The sequence below is a fragment of the Bos indicus x Bos taurus genome, chromosome 20 (assembly GCF_003369695.1).
Source record: "Bos indicus x Bos taurus breed Angus x Brahman F1 hybrid chromosome 20, Bos_hybrid_MaternalHap_v2.0, whole genome shotgun sequence".
In the NCBI taxonomy this organism is placed as follows: Eukaryota; Metazoa; Chordata; class Mammalia; order Artiodactyla; family Bovidae; genus Bos; species Bos indicus x Bos taurus.
Window position 1 is genome coordinate 36660631 of NC_040095.1, and position 22706 is coordinate 36683336.

Genomic DNA, 22706 nt, shown 5'->3' on the forward strand with positions numbered 1-22706 from the left:
CCTTCCAATGAATAGTCAGGATTGATTTCCTTTTGGATGGACTGGTTGGATCTCTTTGCAGTCCAGGGGACTCTCAAGAGTCTTCTTTAACACCACAGTTCAAAACCATCAATTCTTTGGCATTAAGCCACCTTTATGGTTCAATTCTCATATCCATACATGACTACTAGAAAAACCATAGCTTTAACTAGACAGACATTTGTTGGCAAAGTAACATCTCTGCTTTTTAATATGCTGTCTAGGTTGGTCATAACTTTTCTTCCAAGGAGCAAGTGTCTTAATTTCATGGCTGCAGTCACCATCTCCAGTGATTTTGGAGCCCAAGAAAGTAAAGTCTGTCACTGTTTCCATTGTTTCCCTATCTATTTGCCATGAAATCATGGGACCGGATGCCATAATCTTCATTTTTTGAATGTTGAGTTTTAAACCAGCTTTTTCACTCTTCTCTTTCACTTTCACCAAAAGGCTCTTTAGTTCTTTTTCACTTTCTGCCATAAGGGTGGTGTCATCTGCGTATCTGGGGTTATTGCCAAGTTAAGTGTACAGAAAATGTACTTTAGAAGCAAAGGTGAAACAGAGACATCCTAAGATGAAAGAAAACTAAGAGAACTTGTCACCAGTAGACCTGCTTAAAAAGAAATGCTACAGGGGGAATTTCCTGGCAGCCCAGCAGTTAGGACTTGGCTCTTTCACCGCCAGAGGCCAGGTGTGATCCCTAATCGGGGAACCAAGATACCACAAGCCTTACAGCATGGCCAAACTGTTTTATTTTTTAAAAAATAAAATGCTACCACAAAGTGAAAAACTGGTCATATAATTCATTTGGAAACTTTATTAAAAAATAAAAAATTTCAAGAATTATCTTATTATTTCAAGAAGATTTTTACTATTATTTTATTCTTATTTTAATTCTTATTGGTTTATTATTTCAAGAAATTTTAACTCAAGGATATTGGTGAAAAGAAAGAACAAAGTTGGAAGACTCACACTTTTCCATTTTTCAAAATTAATTACATGTTAATGTTAGTAGCAGCTTTATGCATAAAGCTTTGTTGGCAAAACACATTTTGCCAATGGGACAGATGTTCAGTGAGAGGGAAAGAAGGAAATAAAGAAAATGTTTCAAGAAGGAGAGAATAATCAACTGTGTCAAACACTGCTGAGAGTTACAGTGTTAGGAGAATTGAGAACTGACCAACAGTTATGAATCACATGACTGTGGGGTGGCGTGAACAGATAAGTGACTTAGTGTTGAAGTGTGTGTTAGTTGCTCACTTCTGTCCGACTCTTTGCGAACCCATGGACTGTAGCCTGCCAAGCTCCCTGTCCATGGAATTCGTCAAGCAAGAATACTGGAGGGCATAGGCATTCCCTTCTCCAGAGGATCTTCCTAACCCAGGGGTCGAACCCAGGTCTCCCACACTGCAGGTGGATTCTTTACCATCTGACCCTGTGCACCTAAGGTACTAAAAGATAGTAATTAAACTGACTGATAATAGATTAAAATCTGTAGAATTGTCAGAGATCCTATTCATCTCTTTCCAAAACAGAAATTTGTCTGTCTTGTCTTATTTAAGAAAAAAAAAAGAAGAAGAACTTCTAGGGCCAAGAAGTAAATAAGTATCTGATCTAGTTAACCTCTGGCCCCAGAAAATAGCTCATCATTTGCAACAAAAGGAACACCTCAATATCCATGAGACATGCCCTGCGTTCAGGGACTTCGATCCTAAACTGCCTTGGCTTCCTCAATCTTGCACACGACTTCACACTTTCATTCTCCCTCTCAGTGTAACTCAGCTCCACTTCCACTGACAGCTCTTCCTGGCCCCTTAATCTAATGTGTAGCGGGCTTCCCTCCCAGTCAGTTCCTAGCTTACCATCTTCTTCTACTCCCAGACTCAGGAGTCACTGCTTCTGAGCACAACGGGCATAACTCAGTCCAGTTCTTTTTTTGCAGTATAGCTTTGGGGGGGTGGCTTTTTTCTAAATTGGAGGATAATTGCTTTAGAATGCTGTGGTGTTCTCTGCCATACATCAATGCCAATCAGCTATCTATCTGTCTATCTATTTCTCCTCCAGTTTGGAATCTCACTTCCTATGCTTTGTCCTAACAGAAACCCAGCCTATGCAGGTCTTGAAGGCAGGCTCCAGAAGAGAGGTCTTTTACTGATACTTATTGATTAGAGTTGAAATATCATCTACAAATATAAAGTATATTTCTAACAGGACCAAAAGAAGATGATCCCTACTACAGAGGACATTAACATAAAACACAATCACCTTAGTTGTTGAGTACACAGAATATGAACACAAATAGTAAGCTAACTGAAGAAATACTAAAAGACTATGAATGCTGTTTCTTGTTTGTAAAGACAAGAGTATGACAAAGGCAATGGGAATGTTAAGTACCCTTGTGTTAAAACAGTGACCAAAATTAGTCATAATAGAAAATGAAGTTCAACTGAGGATTCTTAAATGAATCTAAACAGATTCAGTATCATGGCTCACATTAGTGGAAAAAAAATTTTAAGTGACACCTATTAAAGAACAGTCAGTGACTAAAACACTTTTTCATCAAATAAACTAGGTTTTCTCTCTTTCTCCTTTATTTAAACATAGGCACTCCTAGGGGGAAAAAAAATTTCCTTCCTTTATTTAAGTCTGGAAAGAGCCTAGTAGAAAGAATGAAGCATCTATTTACTTCTCATAATCTGCTAGACTGTGCATACAGAGAGGACGTTATCAAGCCATGACCACTATTGGTTTCCTCTAATTCACATGCACTCATGCTCTCCCGTGCACAGAGGTGTGCTGATCTACAGTTATCAATCCGTACCCCTGTGGCAGCCTCGTGACAAAAGCTGTGACCACTGCCCCACCACAGTGCCATTTGCAGTCACTGAATGAGGTGAGGCTCTGTGACCCATAAAATGAAAGTACCCATGTTTTTGGCATAGTGAGTTAACTAGCAGAGGCAACTCCTACGAAGAGAGGAAATGCCTCAGGGAATATACTATCAGCTTTAATCCAAAAGTTCTTCTTAACTGGAGTCCATTCATGGCTTCAGGAATCTTCAAACTTCCTAAAATTGTCAGCAAAATTTTGTGTCGGTATATTTTGCTGGAGAAAATGTTCATAGCCTAATTTTGGGGGTTGGCAACCTTCTTCTCTAATGGACTTGTTTTTCAGTCACTCAGTCATACCCAACTCTTTGCGACCCCATGGCCTGCAACACACCAGCCTTCCCTGTTGTTCACCTTCTCCCAGAGCTTGCTCAAACTCATGTTCATTGAGTTGGTGATGCCATCCAACCATCTCGTCCTCTGTCATCCCCTTTGCTTCCTGCCTTCAATCTTTCCCAGCATCAGGGTCTTTTCTAATGAGTCGGCTCTTTGCATCAGGTGGCTGAAGTACTGGAGCTTCAGCTTCAACACTGTCTTTCCAATGAATATTCAAGATTGAAATCCTTTAGGATGGAATAGATAGTAACTATTTTAGGCTTTCTGGGTCACATGGTCTTTGAGAGAACTACTCAAACTCTACCACTGTAAGCACAAAAGCAATCACAGACAACAATAAATGAACAGGCATGGCTGTGTTCCAGTAAAACTTTTATTTACAGAAACAGTGCAGGCTGGATTTGGACCACGGATTGCGGTCTGCCGAACCCTGTGTAATCCATCACGCTCTTAGTCATTCCCTTCTATGAATCAAGGACTCTGAAATTCAAATCTTTCTAACTACTGAGCAATTTAAAAATACATTTGAAGATACCAAAGAGATAGATTCATTCTTCTTTGATCAACTCAACTTCAATGACCTCGTCTATAAGATACTGCAGTAGCTCCAACTATAGCTAACTCTGTCCACAGATGGTTCCTTTTCTGGAATCACGAATGTTCTTTTCAACATCCTAAATTTCAACCAATCACTCAACATAAACCTGAGTGTCCTTTTGCTGTACTTATAATGAACAACTTTTATTCTGGAATAAATCCCTCTTCCTCAGCATTGTATTCCCTTCAAACACCTCAGGCTCCTGAACAGACTCAAGAGGATCATAGCATGCGCACATACTAAGTCACTCAGTCATGTCCAGCCCTTTGTGACCCCATGGACTGCAACCCGCCAGGCTCCTTTGCCCATGGAATTCTGCAGGCAAGAATACTGGAGTGGGTTCCCATTTCCTTCTCCAGGGGATCTTCCCTACCCAGGGATCGAACCTGGGTCTCCTACATTGCAGGCAGATTCTTTACTGTCTGAGCCACCAGAGAAGCCTTAAAAAAAGGTTTTGTCTGACTCTTTGTGATCCCATGGACTATACAGTCCATGGAATTCTCCAGGCAAGAATACTGGAGTAGGTAGCCTTTTCCCTCTCCAGGGGATCTTCCCAACCCAGGGATTGAACCCAGGTCTCCTGCGTTGCAGGCAGATTCTTTACCAGCTGAGCCACAAGGGAAGCCCAAGAATATCATATGAATATGCCAAAGACTCTCTCTTATAACTTAAGATTTTGTAACCCTGAATGCTCCCACAAGTCTTAGCAATTTTTCTCTCACACTATCAATATCTATTCTAAGCCTTTACTATTCTACATAAGGTCTCATTCCAACTTTTCCCAACACAAAACTAGGAAATGATTCAGTGGCTACATGGTGACACCTTCAACTTTTTATCTAAGGCCAACCACTTGTAATCGTACCTGCATATGAGCCCAGTCGCATCCCTCTATTTCCAATGTAAATAAATTTCCTTCTCCCACTCAAAGCTAAGTCTTGCTCTTATGTTTGATCTCCCACTCTACCACCTCCTTGGGGACTTTCATTATTACCTAGTATGTTTGGTATTTGCAAGACTGTATTACTTTCCTATTTCTGTGTAACAAATTACCACAAACTTAGGGGCTTAAAACAACTCTTAGTTTATTAGCTAACAGTTTGGGAGGTCAGAAGGCCAGTCACAATCCAGAAGGTTGAATTTTCTGCTTGGGGTCTCAGAGACTGAAATCAGGATGTTCGGAGGGCCACATTCCTTTGTGGAGGCTCAAGGGAGCATTCATTTCCAAGCTCATTCAGGCTGCTGGCAGAACCCAACTTCCTGTGGTGGCAGGACTAAGATGCCTATTTCATTGCCTCCGTCAGCTGGGAGCTGCTCACAGCATCTAGAAGCTGGATGCCTTCCTTGCTACATGGATTCCTCCACCTTCAAAGCCAACAAACGTGAAACTTCTCTTCTTGAACCTGAATTAGACAAAGCCACTTCCAAAAACCTTTGCAAAACAATCCCTTCTTGACATATACACCCTACTATATATACAAGAGATTTACTAATTAAGGACCTACTTATACAGCACAGGGAACTCCACTCAGTACTCTGTAATGGCCTATATGGGGAAAGAAACTAAAAAAGAGTTGGATACATGTATATGTATAACTGATTCACTTTGCTGTATACCTGAAACAGACAGAACATTGTAAATCAACTCTACTCCAATAAAATTTTTTTAAAAAAACAATAGGGGGGTGGGAAATCCCTTCTTGATATATATCTCTTGCTGAAACAGCTAAGAAACAAAATCCTTAAGCTTCCTAGAAGTCAACTGGTTTGATTGTGAAAATAAAATCTGTGAGGCACATGCTTCATTTCTTGAAGGAGCCTTTAGTATAACGGAATATTCTGACCTTTTGATCTTTCTGAAGTTTTAGCAAAAGGTTATACAGCACACCCTGGGCTTTTTGTCTGTGTCACACTTTCAGAAGCAATTTCTTCACTTTAACATTCTTTGCCATATGGATAGGCTCAAAATTCACTCAATCATCTAGTATTCGTTTCTGTTTAACAAGACTTTTCTCAATTTACCTTTTGTTCTCATTTTTTACTATAAGTAGCAAGAAAAAACCAGGCAGTACTTCCAACATTTTGGCTGGAGATCTCCTTGGCTATAGCTATCTATCCAACGTCATCATTCAGGTTCTGCTTGCATATTCAAAGCCGGAAAAGAGAATCCCTCTCGAGTCAAATCCCTCAAATTTTAAAATCTTTTTTGCCAGGAAGAAGGGCTCATCTGATTAGGCAGGATCCACTGAGGATAATCTTTCTTTCTTAAAGTTAACTGTGAAGACAATATAATCTAATTGCAGAAGGATCTCATTATACTCATGGGTCACATCCACACTCAAGGAGAGGGGCAGGGAATTTTGGGTGCCACATCAGAATTCTCCCTATAGGGACTATTATGTAGCAATTTTGAAATTACTTTCTATGTACTATAGGAGGTGTTGTTCAGTCACTAAGTCATGTCCAACTCTTTGAGATCCCATGGACTAGCAGCACACCAGGCTTCCCTGTCCTTCACTATCTCCCAGAGTTTGCTCAAACTCATGTCCACTGTGTCGATCGATGACGCCATCCAACCATCTCATCCTCTGTCGCCTCCTCCTCCTCCTGCCCTCAATCTTTCCCAGCATCAGGATCTTTTCTAATGAGTCAGCTCTTCACATCAGGTGGCCAAAGAATCAGAGCTTCAGCTTGAGCATCAGTCCTTCCAATGACTATTCACGGTTGATTTCCTTTAGGACTGACTGATTTGACCTCCTTGTTGTCCAAGGGACTCTTAAAAGCCTTCCCCAGCACCACAATTCAAAAGCATCAATTCTTCAGCACTCTGCATTCATTATGGTCTAACTCTCACGTCTGTACATGCCTAGGAAAAACCATAGCTTTGACTATATGGACTCTGAACAAATGAGTAAATGCTGGTGATGCTAGAGGACAAGTTTTTCACTGGAGAAGTGAAATACAAATACTCAGTGGGGAAAGGCTAGGAAGCTGGATTCAAATTGGGTGTATCACAGTGAACTCATGATTTTTTTAATACATTTTGCTTATTTTTTGGTTGGTTGGTTTATCCCTCCAGCCCCAACTCTGTCTTCTGAAACAGTGTAGAAGATTAACACTTCAGCAACATGGAACAACAGACTGGTTCCAAATAGGAAAAGGAGTACGTCAAGGCTGTATATTGTCACCCTGCTTATTTAACTTATATGCAGAGTACATCATGAGAAACACTGGACTGGAAGAAACACAGCTGGAATCAAGATTGCCAGGAGAAATATCAATCACCTCAGATATGCAGATGACACCACCCTTATGGCAGAAAGTGAAGAGGAACTAAAAAGCGTCTTAATGAAAGTGAAAGTGGAGAGTGAAAAAGTTGGCTTAAAGCTCAACATTCAGAAAAGGAAGATCATGGCATCCAGTCCCATCACTTCATGGCAAATAGATGGGAAACAGTGGAAACAGTGTCAGACTTTATTTTTTTGGGCTCCAAAATCACTGCACATGGTGACTGCAGCCATGAAATTAAAAGACGCTTACTCCTTGGAAGGAAAGTTATGACCAACCTAGATAGCATATTGAAAAGCAGAGACATTACTTTGCCAACAAAGGTCCATCTAGTCAAGGCTATGGTTTTTCCTGTGGTCATGTATGGATGTGAGAGTTGGACCGTGAAGAAGGCTGAATGCCGAAGAATTGATGCTTTTGAACTGTGGTGTTGGAGAAGACTCTTGAGAGTCCCTTGGACTGCAAGGAGATCCAACCAGTCCATTCTGAAGGAGATCAGCCCTAGGATTTCTTTAGAAGGAATGACGCTAAAGCTGAAACTCCAGTACTTTGGCCACCTCATGTGAAGAGTTGACTCATTGGAAAAGACTCTGATGCTGGGAGGGATTGGGGGCGGGAGGAGAAGGGGACGACAGAGGATGAGATGGCTGGATGGCATCACTGACTCAATGGACATGAGTCTGGGTAATCTCCGGGAGTTGGTGATGGACAGGGAGGCCTGGCATGCTGTGATTCATGGGGTCGCAAAGAGTCGGACACGACTGAGCGACTGAACTGAACAATGAACATAAGCAGTGCCCTAGATCTTGATTTGTAAATAGAATTTTCAGTTCAAGAGAACCATGGAATGCTAGAAAAATCAGAACAGAATAGTACAAGGTGAGCCAGGAACATTTTGTTGTGCCAGAATGTAAGAAAGTACCCCCGAAATGATGGGGATATGTCAAAAGGATAGAAACCAGTGTTATGGAGTTTCTATTAGAGAAAAAGCTCTGTAAATATTCAGAATTTGGAAAGAAACACAATGTATTTTAAATGAATTCACTTTTTAGAGTTATACTTGCAGTTAAAACCACCAGTTACAACTGCTTGAGGAAATAAAATATACCTAAAATTCACAGTTTATAATATTTTACTCCTAAGAAACAATATTTACCATTAAAAGGACATGACTAAAATATTTCATTTCCAAATAATAAGGGCAATTTTTTGGAGAGGTTTTATATCAGAATAACTACATGTACTATTCAAACATAAATAAAGCATTTGAAAGTACCTTTTCTCCAAAATTCCTTATAAAACTTCTAATCTCCGTAATTAAAGTACAATCATAGAGAAATGGCCCACTAAAAAGTCCAAACATTAAAGGGTCCCCTGAGCCTGTCCTCTCCCACTTTAGCCAAGTAATTATGAAATAAATGGCACAGAACCGTTTTAAATGGCTGAAGGTAAAGTATGGGTCTACGAGTTTAAAAGAATAGAGAAAAACATTCTCTGGGACTTCCCTGGTGGTCCAGTGGTTAAGACTCTGCACTTCCTCTGCAGAGGCCTGGGTTCAATCCCTAGTCAGAGAAGTAATATCCCACATGCTGTGGAGGGCCAAAAAAAAAAGAAAAGAAAAACACTCTCCGACTGGAAGTAATATACTAAAATTCTGGTTTAGAATAAATGAGTTTTAGATGATAATATAACTACAGTTTTTAAGGTATGCTTTTGAATGGTTTAAGGGTTGATTCTTGTTTATCCTTGTCCTACCTTCCTAATGATTTAAACCTGAAGAAGTAATGTCCCATTTTCTCAGATAATATAAGCAATAAATATGAGATCAGTGATCTTCATATTTTAAAGAAACAACAGAACCTGATTTTCAAAGAATATCTTATAAAGAGCTCCAATACAGAAAACAGACAAAACTGGAATCTCTGTGGCTGAAGGAGGCCCCCTGCCCCTCACTCCCACTCTGAGGCCTCGAATTCCACTTGACTAGCTCCAAACAATACCTTATGTAAAGGTTCTCGTGCGATCAGAAAAAAATGCTTCTCAGATGCATAAAGGAAAAAAGGTATACAAAAACTGAAATCTTAATTGTGATTATATTTGGGTTGTAAAAATATGAGTAATTTTTCCTTTTCAAATTTGTAACAGTCAATAAAAATTACTGTTAAAAACTCAATAAACTAGTTTTTAAAGGTATAAATATAAATACTCTCCCTATAATGTAGTATGTAGCAGAAATATATATATACATATATATACACTCACACACCACTAGAAGTACACCCCCCCAAAAATACATACATTCACATAAAGATATAAAGAGATAAAAATCTAACAATATAACAGTTTAATAACATAATTAGAAAGGGCTGTTTATATTTGAAGTACATAATATTTTATCATAACAGATCAGATATATTTAATAGTTTCTTTTAATGCTCTATTGGTTGAACTTACCAGTAAAGCGACAAGTTATTAATTACTCTTTGAATCAGAAAAAAGTTTTAAAAGTTAAGAAAAAGTGTCCCATGAAATCTGCTCCCTTCAAATAATAATACTTGCATTTCTAAAACCCATCACTCAAGTACAATTAAGCTAAAAATAGTATTTCCTAAATAAGTAGTCAATTATATTTGCTTCTGAGAAATGGAGAGAGTAAGTATTAACCATGATTTTGAAATCAAAATAGAGATAACATTAGACAAGATTGGGAGAGTTACAGTATTAAGTTATAATATATAGTTGTTTTTCACATATTGGTAATTAACTTAATATTTTAATTTCCTATATATCTACATAGATTTATCTACCTTCACTCTACTTTCTGAATAATCTTACTATATGTACTATATATATGTATATACTTTTATATATATACACATATATGTGTATGTGTGTGTATGTGTATATATATATATGTTCAGTCACTAAGTCATGCCTGACCCTTTTGACCGCATGGACTATATGTAGCTCACCAGGTTTCAGTCCACGGGATTTTCTAGGCAAGAATACCGGACTTGGTTGCCATTTCCTTCTTCAGGGGATCTTCTTGACCCAGGAGTAGAACCCACATTTCTTGCTTTGCAGGCAGATTCTTTACCACTGAGCCACCTATGCGTGTGCCTGCATGCTAAGTCACTCAGTCGTGTCCGACTCTGTGAGACTATGGACTGTAGCCCTCCAAGCTCCTCTGTCCCTGGGATATTCCATGCAAGAATACTAGAGTGGGGTTGCCATGTCCTTCTCCAGGGGATCTTCCCAATCTAGGGATTGAATCTGTGTCTCCTGCGACTCCTGAGCTGCAGGTGGATTCTTTCCCACTGAGCCACAAAATAAGCCCACATGCAAGTGCGTGCATGTGTGTGAAACTGAAACCGCAGAAATAGCCAGATACAGAACCACCAGATCCCTTTCTTCTTGAAACTTTCTTGGCTAAAACCTAAGTTGATAAAGTCTTAGTTTTTATAATGTAAGAAGCCCTGAACAGCTGAAATCATTAGTAAGAGCTTACAAACTAGCAAAAAAAAACATCTTTTCCTCACCATTTTTAAAGAAAAATTGTCTGTGGTAACCGTAAACTAAAAAAGAATAAGTTAAATAAGAGTTTTTAAAGCTTTCATTTCTACAAACTCACTGTTTAAATAAAGTTTGGGATGCCCAAAAAGCTTCAAATCAAACAGATAAAAACAGAACGATTTGCGTGTAAGACAGAGAGGCTGATCTGGAGCACCATCTGCTTTATTTCTTTATCACCATCACCCTAAAAAAAACATCTTTGGTAGAATCTTTAGGGAGGTGATTTTAAGATGAGGGGAGAGAAACTCTAGTGGAATAAACGAAGGGAAAAAAACCACTATTCAAGCCACCATTTCAATACAATTGCATATAGTGTTATGTTTAAGTTATATCTGAATGCTGTTTGAACCATCTAACACACACTGGACACTCAATGAACAGCCAATAAACAAAAGGAAAGGCATGAGACTGCAAGCCTCAGTAGGACTGAGGGGTATTTCAGTAGACTTCAGCAGAGGGCAGTTTGAAATACACTGTATTAATTTATAGCAGAAATTATGGCAGCAACAATAAGCTGTGAGTAAATGTGCATGGAATTAATTAAATTCACTAAAATATTCTGGGTCACACTTACTTTGGTATTGGCCATATCCACAATATACTGGTCTCCTTTTATACATTCCATTACTTCAAAACCATCTCTGTCAATCACTTTGGCCTGAGAGCTTCCAGATACGACAAGTATCATGTCTCCCGTGTTACTGTACTGTAATGACTTGATCTGATGGCTATGCAAAAAAAAAAAAAAAAATTCTGGTAAGTCACAGAGTATGTTTATACTTTCATTCATTAAGCACTGTCAGAAAAAAAAAGTCATTCAACTATACAAATTGACAATTTATAAAATCAGGAGCATCAACCTCAAAAGGGCCCTCACCACCAGTGGCTATCCTATTAAGCTCTCCTCCCACTCTCCACAGCAATCTATTAAAAACTTCTCTACTCACTTTAAATCTTCAACCCAAACAACTCCCCTCTCCAGTTCTTGATTCTTCCTGATTTGTCCCAGAAGACACATATAAGGACTGCCTGGTGTGCTCTCATTACTGTTATAAATGTATTTGCTTCTGAACTCTTCTCTTGCTTCTTCTCTTTGATTACAATGATGAAAATGAACCTCTTCCTGCCCAAGGCATATCTACTACCTATATTCTGGATCCCACCCCTTCCAGTCTCCTGGGGAACCTATGACTAACCTCTCCCTCCTCCCCTTCTCAGCTAAGCTATCTAAACAAGTTTTCATCTCCTCCCTTATTTCTCTAGCACCCAGGTGGCGCTAGTGCAATCCAGGAGATACAAGAGACGTGAGTTCAATCCCTGGGCCAGGAAGATCCCCTGGAGAAGGGCATGGTAACCCACTCCAGTATTCTTGCCTGGAAAATTCCAAGGCGAGAGGAGCCTGGCAGGCTACAGTCCATGAGTCACAAAGAGCTGGACACAACTGAGCATACACATACACACACAAAGAGTATCCTTTTCACCCTCACCACCCCACTGAAAGTGATCCTGCCATTGTGGCTATAGTGGACGCTGTGGTGACCACCCACATCAATCCTTTCAGGACTGAAGTACTCATTCGCCAGCTTCCAGGATTTGGCCTGCTGGTGGCTTACAACTGAAGTCTCAGGAATTTTTCTGAGTTGCAGAGAACTCCCTCATCCAAGGTTATGTTACTACCCCAAAGCAGCCCACATTTAAGGACTGGTCAATGTACGGTAAAATGGCCCAGCCCTCTGGTTCAACTGGGAATACCCCAGAAGGGTTATTCCAGCTTCAGATCTCTCTGTGGAAATCAGCTGAAGTTGCTGTTGCAACCACCTGGCAATTCAGTTCCTCCATCTTCCTAATGCTGTTTTCCTCACAGCTTTTCTCTCAGAGGCTCATTCCAGAAGCATTCCTCAACAAACCTCCTACATGCAAATCCTGAAGCTTCAAAGTGTGTCTTGGGAGAATCAAACCTGAGAGGGTTGATATCAAAAGTAGACCTATGGAGCTATTCCAAAATAAGGTTTTAGAGTGATGTCGATCATGGACTGGTTAGCAATGAGGACCCCTTCTCTGGTAGCACCTAGTCCCTGATGGGCTGTAGCAGTGCAACTGCATTGCTAAAACTGTTGGTGAGAGGGAAGGCACTGGCTGGTGCAATATTTCAGGCATATGAGAGTACAGGAAAAGAATTAATTGAAAGGACTATGGAACTAGGCAGCTATTGCTAGGAGCAGTAAATACAATGGAAAAAGTAAGCGAAAGACTGAGGATGGTCATCACCAACTAAAGACTACAGTGGGGAAGCTGGAGGGTCTATCTGGCAGCACATAAAGACAGGGTTATTGCTCTCTCAGGTAAGTGCTGTGCAGTCACTGATCCTGCAAAGCAGGTGTTTCTACCTCTATTAGGAAGGAAGACCAAAAGCACTGGACATTCACATGTAAATCAACAGCAGCATACATTTACATGCTTGAACCAGAGCTATGTTAATTTTCTAGTCCTCTGTCTTAATATAGTCCCAAGAGACCTGGATGACCTGGACAATACAAAGAAATTCATGCTGGTCCCAGATCTCCATGATAGCATGTTAACTGTATCGGATGAGTAAAATGTATCAACTACATTGGTTAGACAAGCTCTCCAGGAGATGAGAGGTAAAAGGTAGAAAAGATCAGGAGACAGTGAAAAGAAGATATGGGGATGATCCATGTAGACAGACAAACAAAAGTAGAAATCAAAAATGAAGCTCTTTATATCACATGTTAATCCCAGAACGCATCAAACTTAAAAGAGGCAATGAACCACCATGCAGACAAAGTGAGTTGGCCAGTTCAGTTAGCTAGCTTTTGTCATCATCCACTCTACTCTGAATGCAGTAGGCTCATAAGTGAACCAGTGGTGGTGGTAGAAGGGATGCAAGTCATGCACGGGAAGGACAACAGCTCTCGAAGTTAGCCTAACTACTGCTGAAGGGCCAACCTGCCAGCAAAAGGACTATGATAAGCCCCCACCCAAAATCAATACTAGGCTAATTGACATGGAAAATATGAAAAATTACAATAAGTGTACAGGGAAAAACAGTGGGGAAGACAGAGTAGGTACCAAGGGAGCAAGAATAAATGTTTTAAATCGAGTGGTCAGGAAGTAAATGACTGAAGTGTCTATCAGGTAACTGAGGGAGTAAGTTACATAGATATTATCAGGAAATTACTAGAAAGGATCTGCAGCAAAAGAATACTTGGAATATTGCCAATGTGGCTGTAACAAAGAGAGCAAAAAAACCAAAGTTGGAGACAAGGTCAGAAGGCAGCAAGTAGGCTGGTGCAGAGAGCCATGTAAGCCACCAAAAGGACCTTGGTTTCACTCTCTTTGGAAGAAATGAGAGGAAATCCAGCAGAGCATTTCGAGGTGAGAAATGACACAATCTGACCTACACTGTACAGAACCACTTTTTTGTGCCTGGACCATTTCATAGTCTGAGGTCTACGGGGCCCTTCTTAGCACGTTTTTTAAACACATTTAAAAAAATACACCACACACACCATGGAAATCATTTTTGAAGAACTATAAAAATATTTTTTTTAATTTGTGACATAATATGTGAGCTTCTAGACTAACGTATCAAGTAACTATGCCTAGAGGCAGGTCTAATAACTACTGTAATTTCAAAGCAGTGATGAGCATGAAAGTAAAAGTGAAATGTTAGTCGCTCAGTCACGTCCAACTCTTTGCAACCCCAGAGGCAACTACAGCCTCCGTCCATGGAAATCTCCAGGCAAGGATACTGGAGTGGGTAGCTGTTCCCTTCTCCAGGGGATCTTCCCTACCCAGGGATCGAAACCGAGTCTCCCACACTGCAGGCAGATTCTTCACCATCTGAGCAACCAAGGAAGCATCTGTAAGAATGGTAATGTGTTACGAAAATACCTGTGACTTTGTTGTCTACTTTCACAATTAAAGGAAGTGCTAAATTTCAGCTAGAGGTTAATGAGAGGAAAGAAATTATTATTTAGGTTCACAGAAATTGGGAGAACCAGATACTGAACGCCTAGGCCAAGCCATAGAATTATAAATAACTATTATTAATAACAGGGTGACAATATACAGCCTTGACGAACTCCTTTTTCTATTTGGAACCAGTCTGTTGTTCCATGTCCAGTTCTAACTGTTGCTTCCTGACCTGCATACAAATTTCTCAAGAGGCAGATCAGGTGGTCTGGTATTCCCATCTCTTTCAGAATTTTCCACAGTTTACTGTGATCCACACAGTCAAAGGCTTTGGCATAGTCAATAAAGCAGAAGTAGATGTTTTACTGGAACTCTCTTGCTTTTTCCATGATCCAGCGGATGTTGGCAATTTGATTCTTTTCTAAAACCAGCTTGAACATCAGGAAGTTCACAGTTCACATATTGCTGAAGCCTGGCTTGGAGAATTTTGAGCATTACTTTACTAGCGTGTGAGATGAGTGCAATTGTGCGGTAGTTTGAGCACTCTTTGGCATTGCCTTTCTTTGGGACTGGAATGAAAACTGATCTCTTCCAGTCCTGTGGCCCCTGCTGAGTTTTCCAAATTTGCTGGCATATTGAGTGCAGCACTTTCATAGCATCATCTTTCAGGATTTGGAATAGCTCAACTGGAATTCCATCACCTCCACTAGCTTTGTTCGTAGTGATGCTTTCTAAGGCCCACTTGACTTCACATTCCAGGATGTCTGGCTCTAGGTCAGTGATCACACCATTGTGATTATCTGGGTCGTGAAGATCTTTTTTGTACAGTTCTTCTGTGTATTCTTGCCATCTCTTCTTAATATCTTCTGCTTCTGTTAGGTCCATACCATTTCTGTCCTTTATCGAGCTCATCTTTGCATGAAATGTTCCTTTGGTATCTCTGATTTTCTTGAAAAGATCCCTAGTCTTTCCCTTTCTGTTGTTTTCCTCTATTTCTTTGCATCGATCACTGAAGAAGGCTTTCTTTAACTTATATGCAGAGTACATCATGAGAAACGCTGGACTGGAAGAAACACAAGCTGGAATCAAGATTGCCGGGAGAAATATCAATAACCTCAGATATGCAGATGACACCACCCTTATGGCACAAAGTGAAGAGGAACTAAAAAGCCTCTTGATGAAAGTGAAAGTGGAGAATGAAAAAGTTGGCTTAAAGCTCAACATTCAGAAAAGGAAGATCATGGCATCCAGTCCCACCACTTCATGGGAAATAGATGGGGAAACAGTGTCAGAGTTTATTTTTCTGGGCTCCAAAATCACTACAGATGGTGACTGCAGCCATGAAATTAAAAGACGCTTACTCCTTGGAAAGGAAAGTTATGACCAACCTAGATAGCATATTCAAAAGCAGAGATGCTCCTTTGCCAACAAAGGTTTGTCTAGTCAAGGCTATGGTTTTTCCTGTGGTCATGTATGGATGTGAGAGTTGGACTCTGAAGAAGGCTGAGTGCCAAAGAATTGATGCTTTTGAACTGTGGTGTTGGAGAAGACTCTTGAGAGTCCCTTGGACTGCAAGGAGATCCAACCAGTCCATCCTGAAGGAGATCAGCCCTGGGATTTCTTTGGAAGGAATGATACTAAAGCTGAAACTCCAGTACTTTGGCCACCTCATGCGAAGAGTTGACTCATTGGAAAAGACTCTGATGCTGGGAGGAATTGGGGGCAGGAGGAGAAGGGGACGACAGAGGATGAGATGGCTGGATGGCATCACTGACTCGATGGACATGAGTCTGAGTGAACTCCGAGAGTTGGTGATGGACAGGGAGGCCTGGCGTGCTGCGATTCATGGGGTCGCAAAGAGTCGGACACGACTGAGCAACTGATCTGATCTGATCTGATTATTAATAAATTAAATGACAAGGTAAAATTTTATAATTGTTGTGTTATTTAGTTGCTAAGTTATGTAACCCCATGGACTCAACATAAACCATGAGGTCTTTTGTGACCCCATGGACTACAGCCCACCAGGTTCCCCTGTCTATGCAATTTCCCAGATAAGAATACTGGACAGGGTTGCCATTTCCTTCTCCTGTGGATTTTTCTAACCCAGAGATCGAACCTGCATCTTCTGCATTGGCAGGTGGATTCTTTACTACTGAGCCATCAGGGAAGCCTAGTAGAAATAATTCTCAAAGAATTCTGGAGTGTATACACACACACACACACACACACACACACACACGCACAGTACTCAACCATAAAAAAGAAGAAAATTTTGCCATTTGCAACAACATGAAGAGACCAAGAGGGTACTATGCTTACTGACATAAGTCAGACAGAGAAAGACAAATATTATATGTTATCACTTGTATTTGGAATCTAAAAATAAAACAAATAAATATAATGCAACAGACTAAGAGATATAAAGAACAAACTCATGGTTACCAGTGGGAAGAGGGATGAGGAGACAGGCAAGATAGGGGCAGAGGATAAAGAGATACAAACTACTGTCTATAAAATAAATAAGATATGAGGATATATGTACTATATATATATATTGCACAGCACAGAGAAGAGTACCAATACTTTATAATAACTTTAAATGGTATATAATCTATGAAAATATTGAATCACTATCTAATAAAACTGAAACTAATATTATAAATCAACTATATTTTAATTTTAAAAAACAGGTAGAGAATCAAATTAATAATCAAAGCCCAAAATATAAAATTTCTCTATCAAAGATAAAAATGATCACCTTTTCTTTAAAGCTGTATTCAGCTATAGTGTCCTCTATGAATGTAATTCTATTGTCAGAAAATTAATTAAATTCCTTGATTTATCCTAACAGGCCAAACTCAAAATAAAATCAGCTTCAACAGTAAAACAATTTTAACAAAACGTTAGGTCATTTAGTCCAATTTACTTTCTAAGTCTATAATTTTTTTTTAATTTTATTTTATTTTTAAACTTTACACAATTGTATTAGTTTTGTCAAATATCAAAATGAATCCACCACAGGTATACATGTGTTCCCCATCCTGAACCCTCCTCCCTCCTCCCTCCCCATACCATCCCTCTGGGTCTTCCCAGTGCACTAGCCCCAAGCATCCAGTATTGTGCATCGAACCTGGACTGGCATCTCATTTCATATATGATATTTTACATGTTTCAATGCCATTCTCCCAAATCTTCCCACCCTCTCCCTCTCCCAGAGTCCATAAGACTGTTAAGAGACACTGATGTATAAAACAGTCTAAGTCTATAATATTAAGGCTGTGAAATAAATAGGTATTTCATTTAAAAAAACTATTAACCCGTGATAACTATGTCTTCTAAAAACACAATATACACAAAAAGTTAGAATTCCTGTATGTCTAGTTAAGCCTGCGTAAGGTTATTCCTCCCGGTTGGTTACCAAATCCAAATCAGATATTTACCAATGAAACTGCTTTTAGCCACAGCCATCACTGACTAGATACTGCTGCTCAAAATTTATGCTGTTTCACGTAAAATGATGAAATGCTAGCTGATAGTTTCTGAAATATTTATTCTTCAAAAAGTCATTCTTAATGTACAAATTCAGAGTACTGATTCCAATGGCAAAGATAATTCAAACAAAGATGTGAGTGAGCTCTGAGGTTATATATGTGACAATGTCAGGAATTTCACCACAATCCCCAAGATCAGTGTATCAAAGCAGATGAGAAATTGAAGTACCCAAACCAGATGCTCATGATAAAGGGACCTACAAAAGCGAAGGTGAAGCTACTCCCAGGGTCCCTCCTTCCTATAAAAGAAAAGTCTCTCTGGCCTCATGACATCCTTTCTGAAATATTGGGAAAAAATGAGGTTCTCAGCAAAATTCTGACCAGAGTCCCAAATTCAAATTAAGTCCGTAAGTAGGCATCAATAGTAATAAAATAAAAAAATAAAATAAAAATAAAATTTAAATTAAAAAAAATAAAATAAAATAAAAATAGTAATAAAATATAAGGTCACTTGTTTGACCAAATGTGCCAGTCGTTCATTTACTCCCTCAGCTCCAAATTCACCCTTCACTGCTTGCTCTGCAAAAAGGGATTTGGGCCCTTTAAATATTTTCCCTATGCCAGTTGGCATGATGCTAAGTCTTGTCCTTAGAGAGTGCTGGAAAGGCATTGCAGGAGAAAGGGATTTTCCTCCCTGGAGCTTGTCTATTCCTCTTGGTGGGTTCCTACATCACACATGGCTTCTCCAGTCTCCAACCCCTGCCACTGATGCAGCTGCTCCAAGACCAGGCTTGTGAAGTGCACAGCAATCAGTAGACAGCAGCACCCAATAGATTCCCCGGTACTTCCCTCAGACAGTTTTGTATCAGAGTGATCAGGTGAACCGAGTTTCTGGCAAGTACTCCTGTCACAGAAACTTCTTTATCATTTAGTGAGCCACAACCTTGCCCTCTCAAGTAAGATCTAAATCTCAATCCTGGAAGCCTCTTCCTTAACTATCCTATGAGTAAGACTGCTTCTCTTATTTGCTATTCCTATATTCTCCAGAGTTCACTTTACTTTTTAGTAGCCAATCCCTCATTACACCAATCCCATGATACAGTTAGTATTTCTTTATAGTACGCTTTCCCTGTTCAAATTACTGTGATTTCTCTCTCTTAATCAGCCTCTGACTTACCAAAATCTGAAGTGATTAATCAGGAACTGAGAAAGCTATAGGCCATTTAGTCCAATTTTTTAAAATATATGAACAAACAGATCAGAATTTTGATGATTAGTGAGCCGAGACTGCTAAACCAAAGTCTATAAAGAGAATAGAATGAACCAATTAGATCACAGGGTGTTATCTTTCTTAACAGGATTCCCATTTGGAGAAAGTAAATTTTCTTCAAGAACCATGAAAGATCAAGTACTTTAAGCAATAACTTTGCTTTTTTCTGGTGAACCATTTTTGTTTTCAAAGGGAAACGAAAATCTTAAGAACACAGCAAAATTTAAGACAGGGTAGTAGAAACAGTTCAGTGGCTCCATTTCTCTGGCTATCAACTCTACCAAATTGCTCTATTCACATTTGGAGGGAAATACAAAATCCTATCAATTCCACACTGATATTCATCTTAGTTTCACAGGAAAGCCTAACATTTTCCCTCTGTCTCATCTTATGTGCTCTCTTTGCCAACACTGAAATGAAATGTTCAGCATCAAGCTCACCATTCCTGGCCCACTTTGCTCTTAATTCTGCTAGCCATAGAGTTAAAAGGACAGGATTAAGAGTCATTAGACACAGTACTAAGGAGAATTAAAGGGCTTGTTCAAGGGGCGTAACATCTGCTCCTCAAATTCCTGCCTAAACAACTAAGATTCCGATCAAAGAGAAGACAGGGAAAGGCAATCTGACAGTAAACTGGAGTCATGAGGAAGTGAATGTTCTCTCAGGGAGTAACTCTGACACCAGAGGAAGGCTTAGTGACATTGCACAATTCTTTCTGTGAAGTTATTCATGGGGCAAGTGGGAATATACGAGTATAAGTGGAGGGGAGTGGGGAGGTGAAGATTGAGGATCCTTTTAAGTAGTTTTTGCTCTGCTAGCAAAACAAGCTGGGACATGCAAGACAGATAAACACAGCTGTCTGGGGCTGTCACTTGGGGCTCAGGAGCCAAGGTGTCCTGATATAGTGAAAAGCGCACCGGAATGTGAGTCAGGAGGCCAGCGATCCAAGTCCTCACTCTGTTGCTAACTAGCTGTGTGATGATGAGCAAGCCCTTTGGCTTTGCAAGACTCAGTCTCCCCATTTCTTTCCAAATTAGTAGATGGAACTAGATGACAGCGCTATGCAGAGAAGCTCCAGAGATAGCGTTCATGTACGGGCTTTATACCGCTGCGGAGTCCTGGTTTCCTCCACTGAAAAACCTTGAGAAATAACACTTACAGGATTGAGATGAAGATTAAAAATAAGACACATTTATGTGCTGCTAGCACAGTATATGAAATAAGTAGTTGCTATTTTTACTACTTCTTTACTTCCAAGGGCTCTTTAAGATTATTTGAGGGGTACAAAATCTTGATAGCCAATCGTAATGAATACATTTGAATCAAATACATGGAATATTTCAAATTCATTACAAAACAAGTTAGTATAAGTTTAGCACGTGTTTTAATTACTATTAACCTAAATGTTCAAGAGCAATATCCTTAAATCTTTTTTCATTTTTTGCACCCACTCACAAAACTCAAGCGCAATGCCAAATATAACTACTACTATATTCTTGAAAATGTAAGGCAATAACAGAGAAAATGTAGTTTCAGATTGGCATGCCATCTTCCTACAGAATTTGATGAAATTGTCTGTTCCTTCCAGGTATGTAAAATATATTATCTAGTGCTTGGAACAGGACAAGAAAGTGAGAAACACGAGACAGACTATCAAAGGTTTCTGTATGAGAATATCAAAAAACACTGATTTATTCCATGCTGAAATAAATCTCCAGCTACTTCAACATTTTAGCTTTTATACTTAAGAAGAGATTTCCAATGCAAAATTAATTAGGAATATATCACCTATTGGCTTAATATACTAAATGTTAGGAAGCCAGTAGTAACTTTACAAAATAATATATCTGTCAAACAAAACTAAGGCCACAGAAAACTTCTATCCAGGAATAAACACTAAAGCTAATCAATAACTCTCCCATTAAAATGCATATTCTTACTTATACATGTGATAAAATTACTCTGTCACTCAAGTGCAGATTATAAGTTTCATGATTTTATATGATTTCACAAGCAAGCTCCATGGTAAAAGACAACGAACCTAAATATTTAAACAGTACATTTTCGTATCTTCTGAGGATTACAGAAATATGATCAAGAACAGCCAACCAATGAGAAGGATTAGCAAAAACTAAGTCCTTGCTCTAATTATTCCTAACAGCTTTCTTTATGATATGTTAAGAAAAATTCAAGTCTTAATTCTAATAGCAGAACATCAGGAGCTCAGCATTTAACAAAGAATAAAAGGTGTTGAGGGAGCAACAGTGGGAGAGCCCTAGTTCAGACAGCCTCTCTAGAAATGCAACATTTTGGTGGAACCTAAGCATACAAAGAAGCTAACGATGTTTGTGAGTAGGGAGCAAGTAGGAAATGGCAACCCACTCCAGTGTTCTTGCCTGAAGAATCCCAGGGACGGGGGAGCCTGGTGGGCTGCTATCTATGGGGTCACACAGAGTTGGACACGACTGAAGTGACTTAGCAGCAGCAAGCCATAGAGAGAGCATTCTAAGCAGGAAATAAGTCTTGTGTAAAATCCCGCAGCCATTTTGTTGAAGCAAACTGAAAAAAGAGAAGTGGGCAGGGGCCAGATCACATAGGATTTTACAAATCACGGCAAAGCATTCATAAGTTTCAGTAAAAATGCGTCAGGACTGTATTAAGCAGTTTGGCAGGTATAGTGGGGGAAGAGACTGCTGCAGTGCTCTAAGTGAGATTTAAGCAAGGAAGATGTCTGAGTTGAACCCTGAAGGAGGGATCTGGAAGAAATTGGAGAGGCAGGAAGCACATGGAGTATAGGTGAGGATGAAGAAAGGACCAAGGACAGGGGAAGGAAGGGAGAAAGTGGGGACAATGAACTAACTGCAACAAAACTTCATGCTGTGAAGTCAGGCAGAAAGATAATGACAACTATAAAGCCCTTCGAAGTTTAGGAGAAGAATAAAAACATAAGACTAGAAATTAAGGATTTTTGAAAGATCACCCAAGAATGTTAAAATGTCAGTGTAGGGGAGAACCTGAAGACAGAGCAAAAAGAATATAAAGACAGGGTCCTTGGGACTTCCCTGGTGGTCCAGCGGCTAAGACTCCATGCTCCCCTTGCAGGGGGCCAGGGTTCCGACCCTGGTCCAGAAACCGGATCCAACAAACCACAGTAAAAGATCTTGCATGCTGCAAATAAAAATTCTACATGCCACAACTCAAAAAAAAAAAGATGCTCTGCATCACACAACGAAGACTGAAGATCCCACATGGGCAACTAAGCCCTGGAACAGCTAAATACATCACTAAATACTAAAAAAAAAAAAAAA

General features: G+C 39.6%; 1 protein-coding gene across 1 annotated transcript in view; it reads right to left on the minus strand.

The window, feature by feature from the left end:
• The window catches only part of WDR70 (WD repeat domain 70), a 278538-nt gene that overhangs the window by 181765 nt on the left and 74067 nt on the right, over positions 1-22706 (minus strand). Inside the window, exon 8 of the mRNA XM_027520068.1 lies at positions 11273-11426. Coding sequence (XP_027375869.1) covers positions 11273-11426 — 154 coding nt within the window. The remainder of the gene's footprint in view (positions 1-11272; positions 11427-22706) is intronic.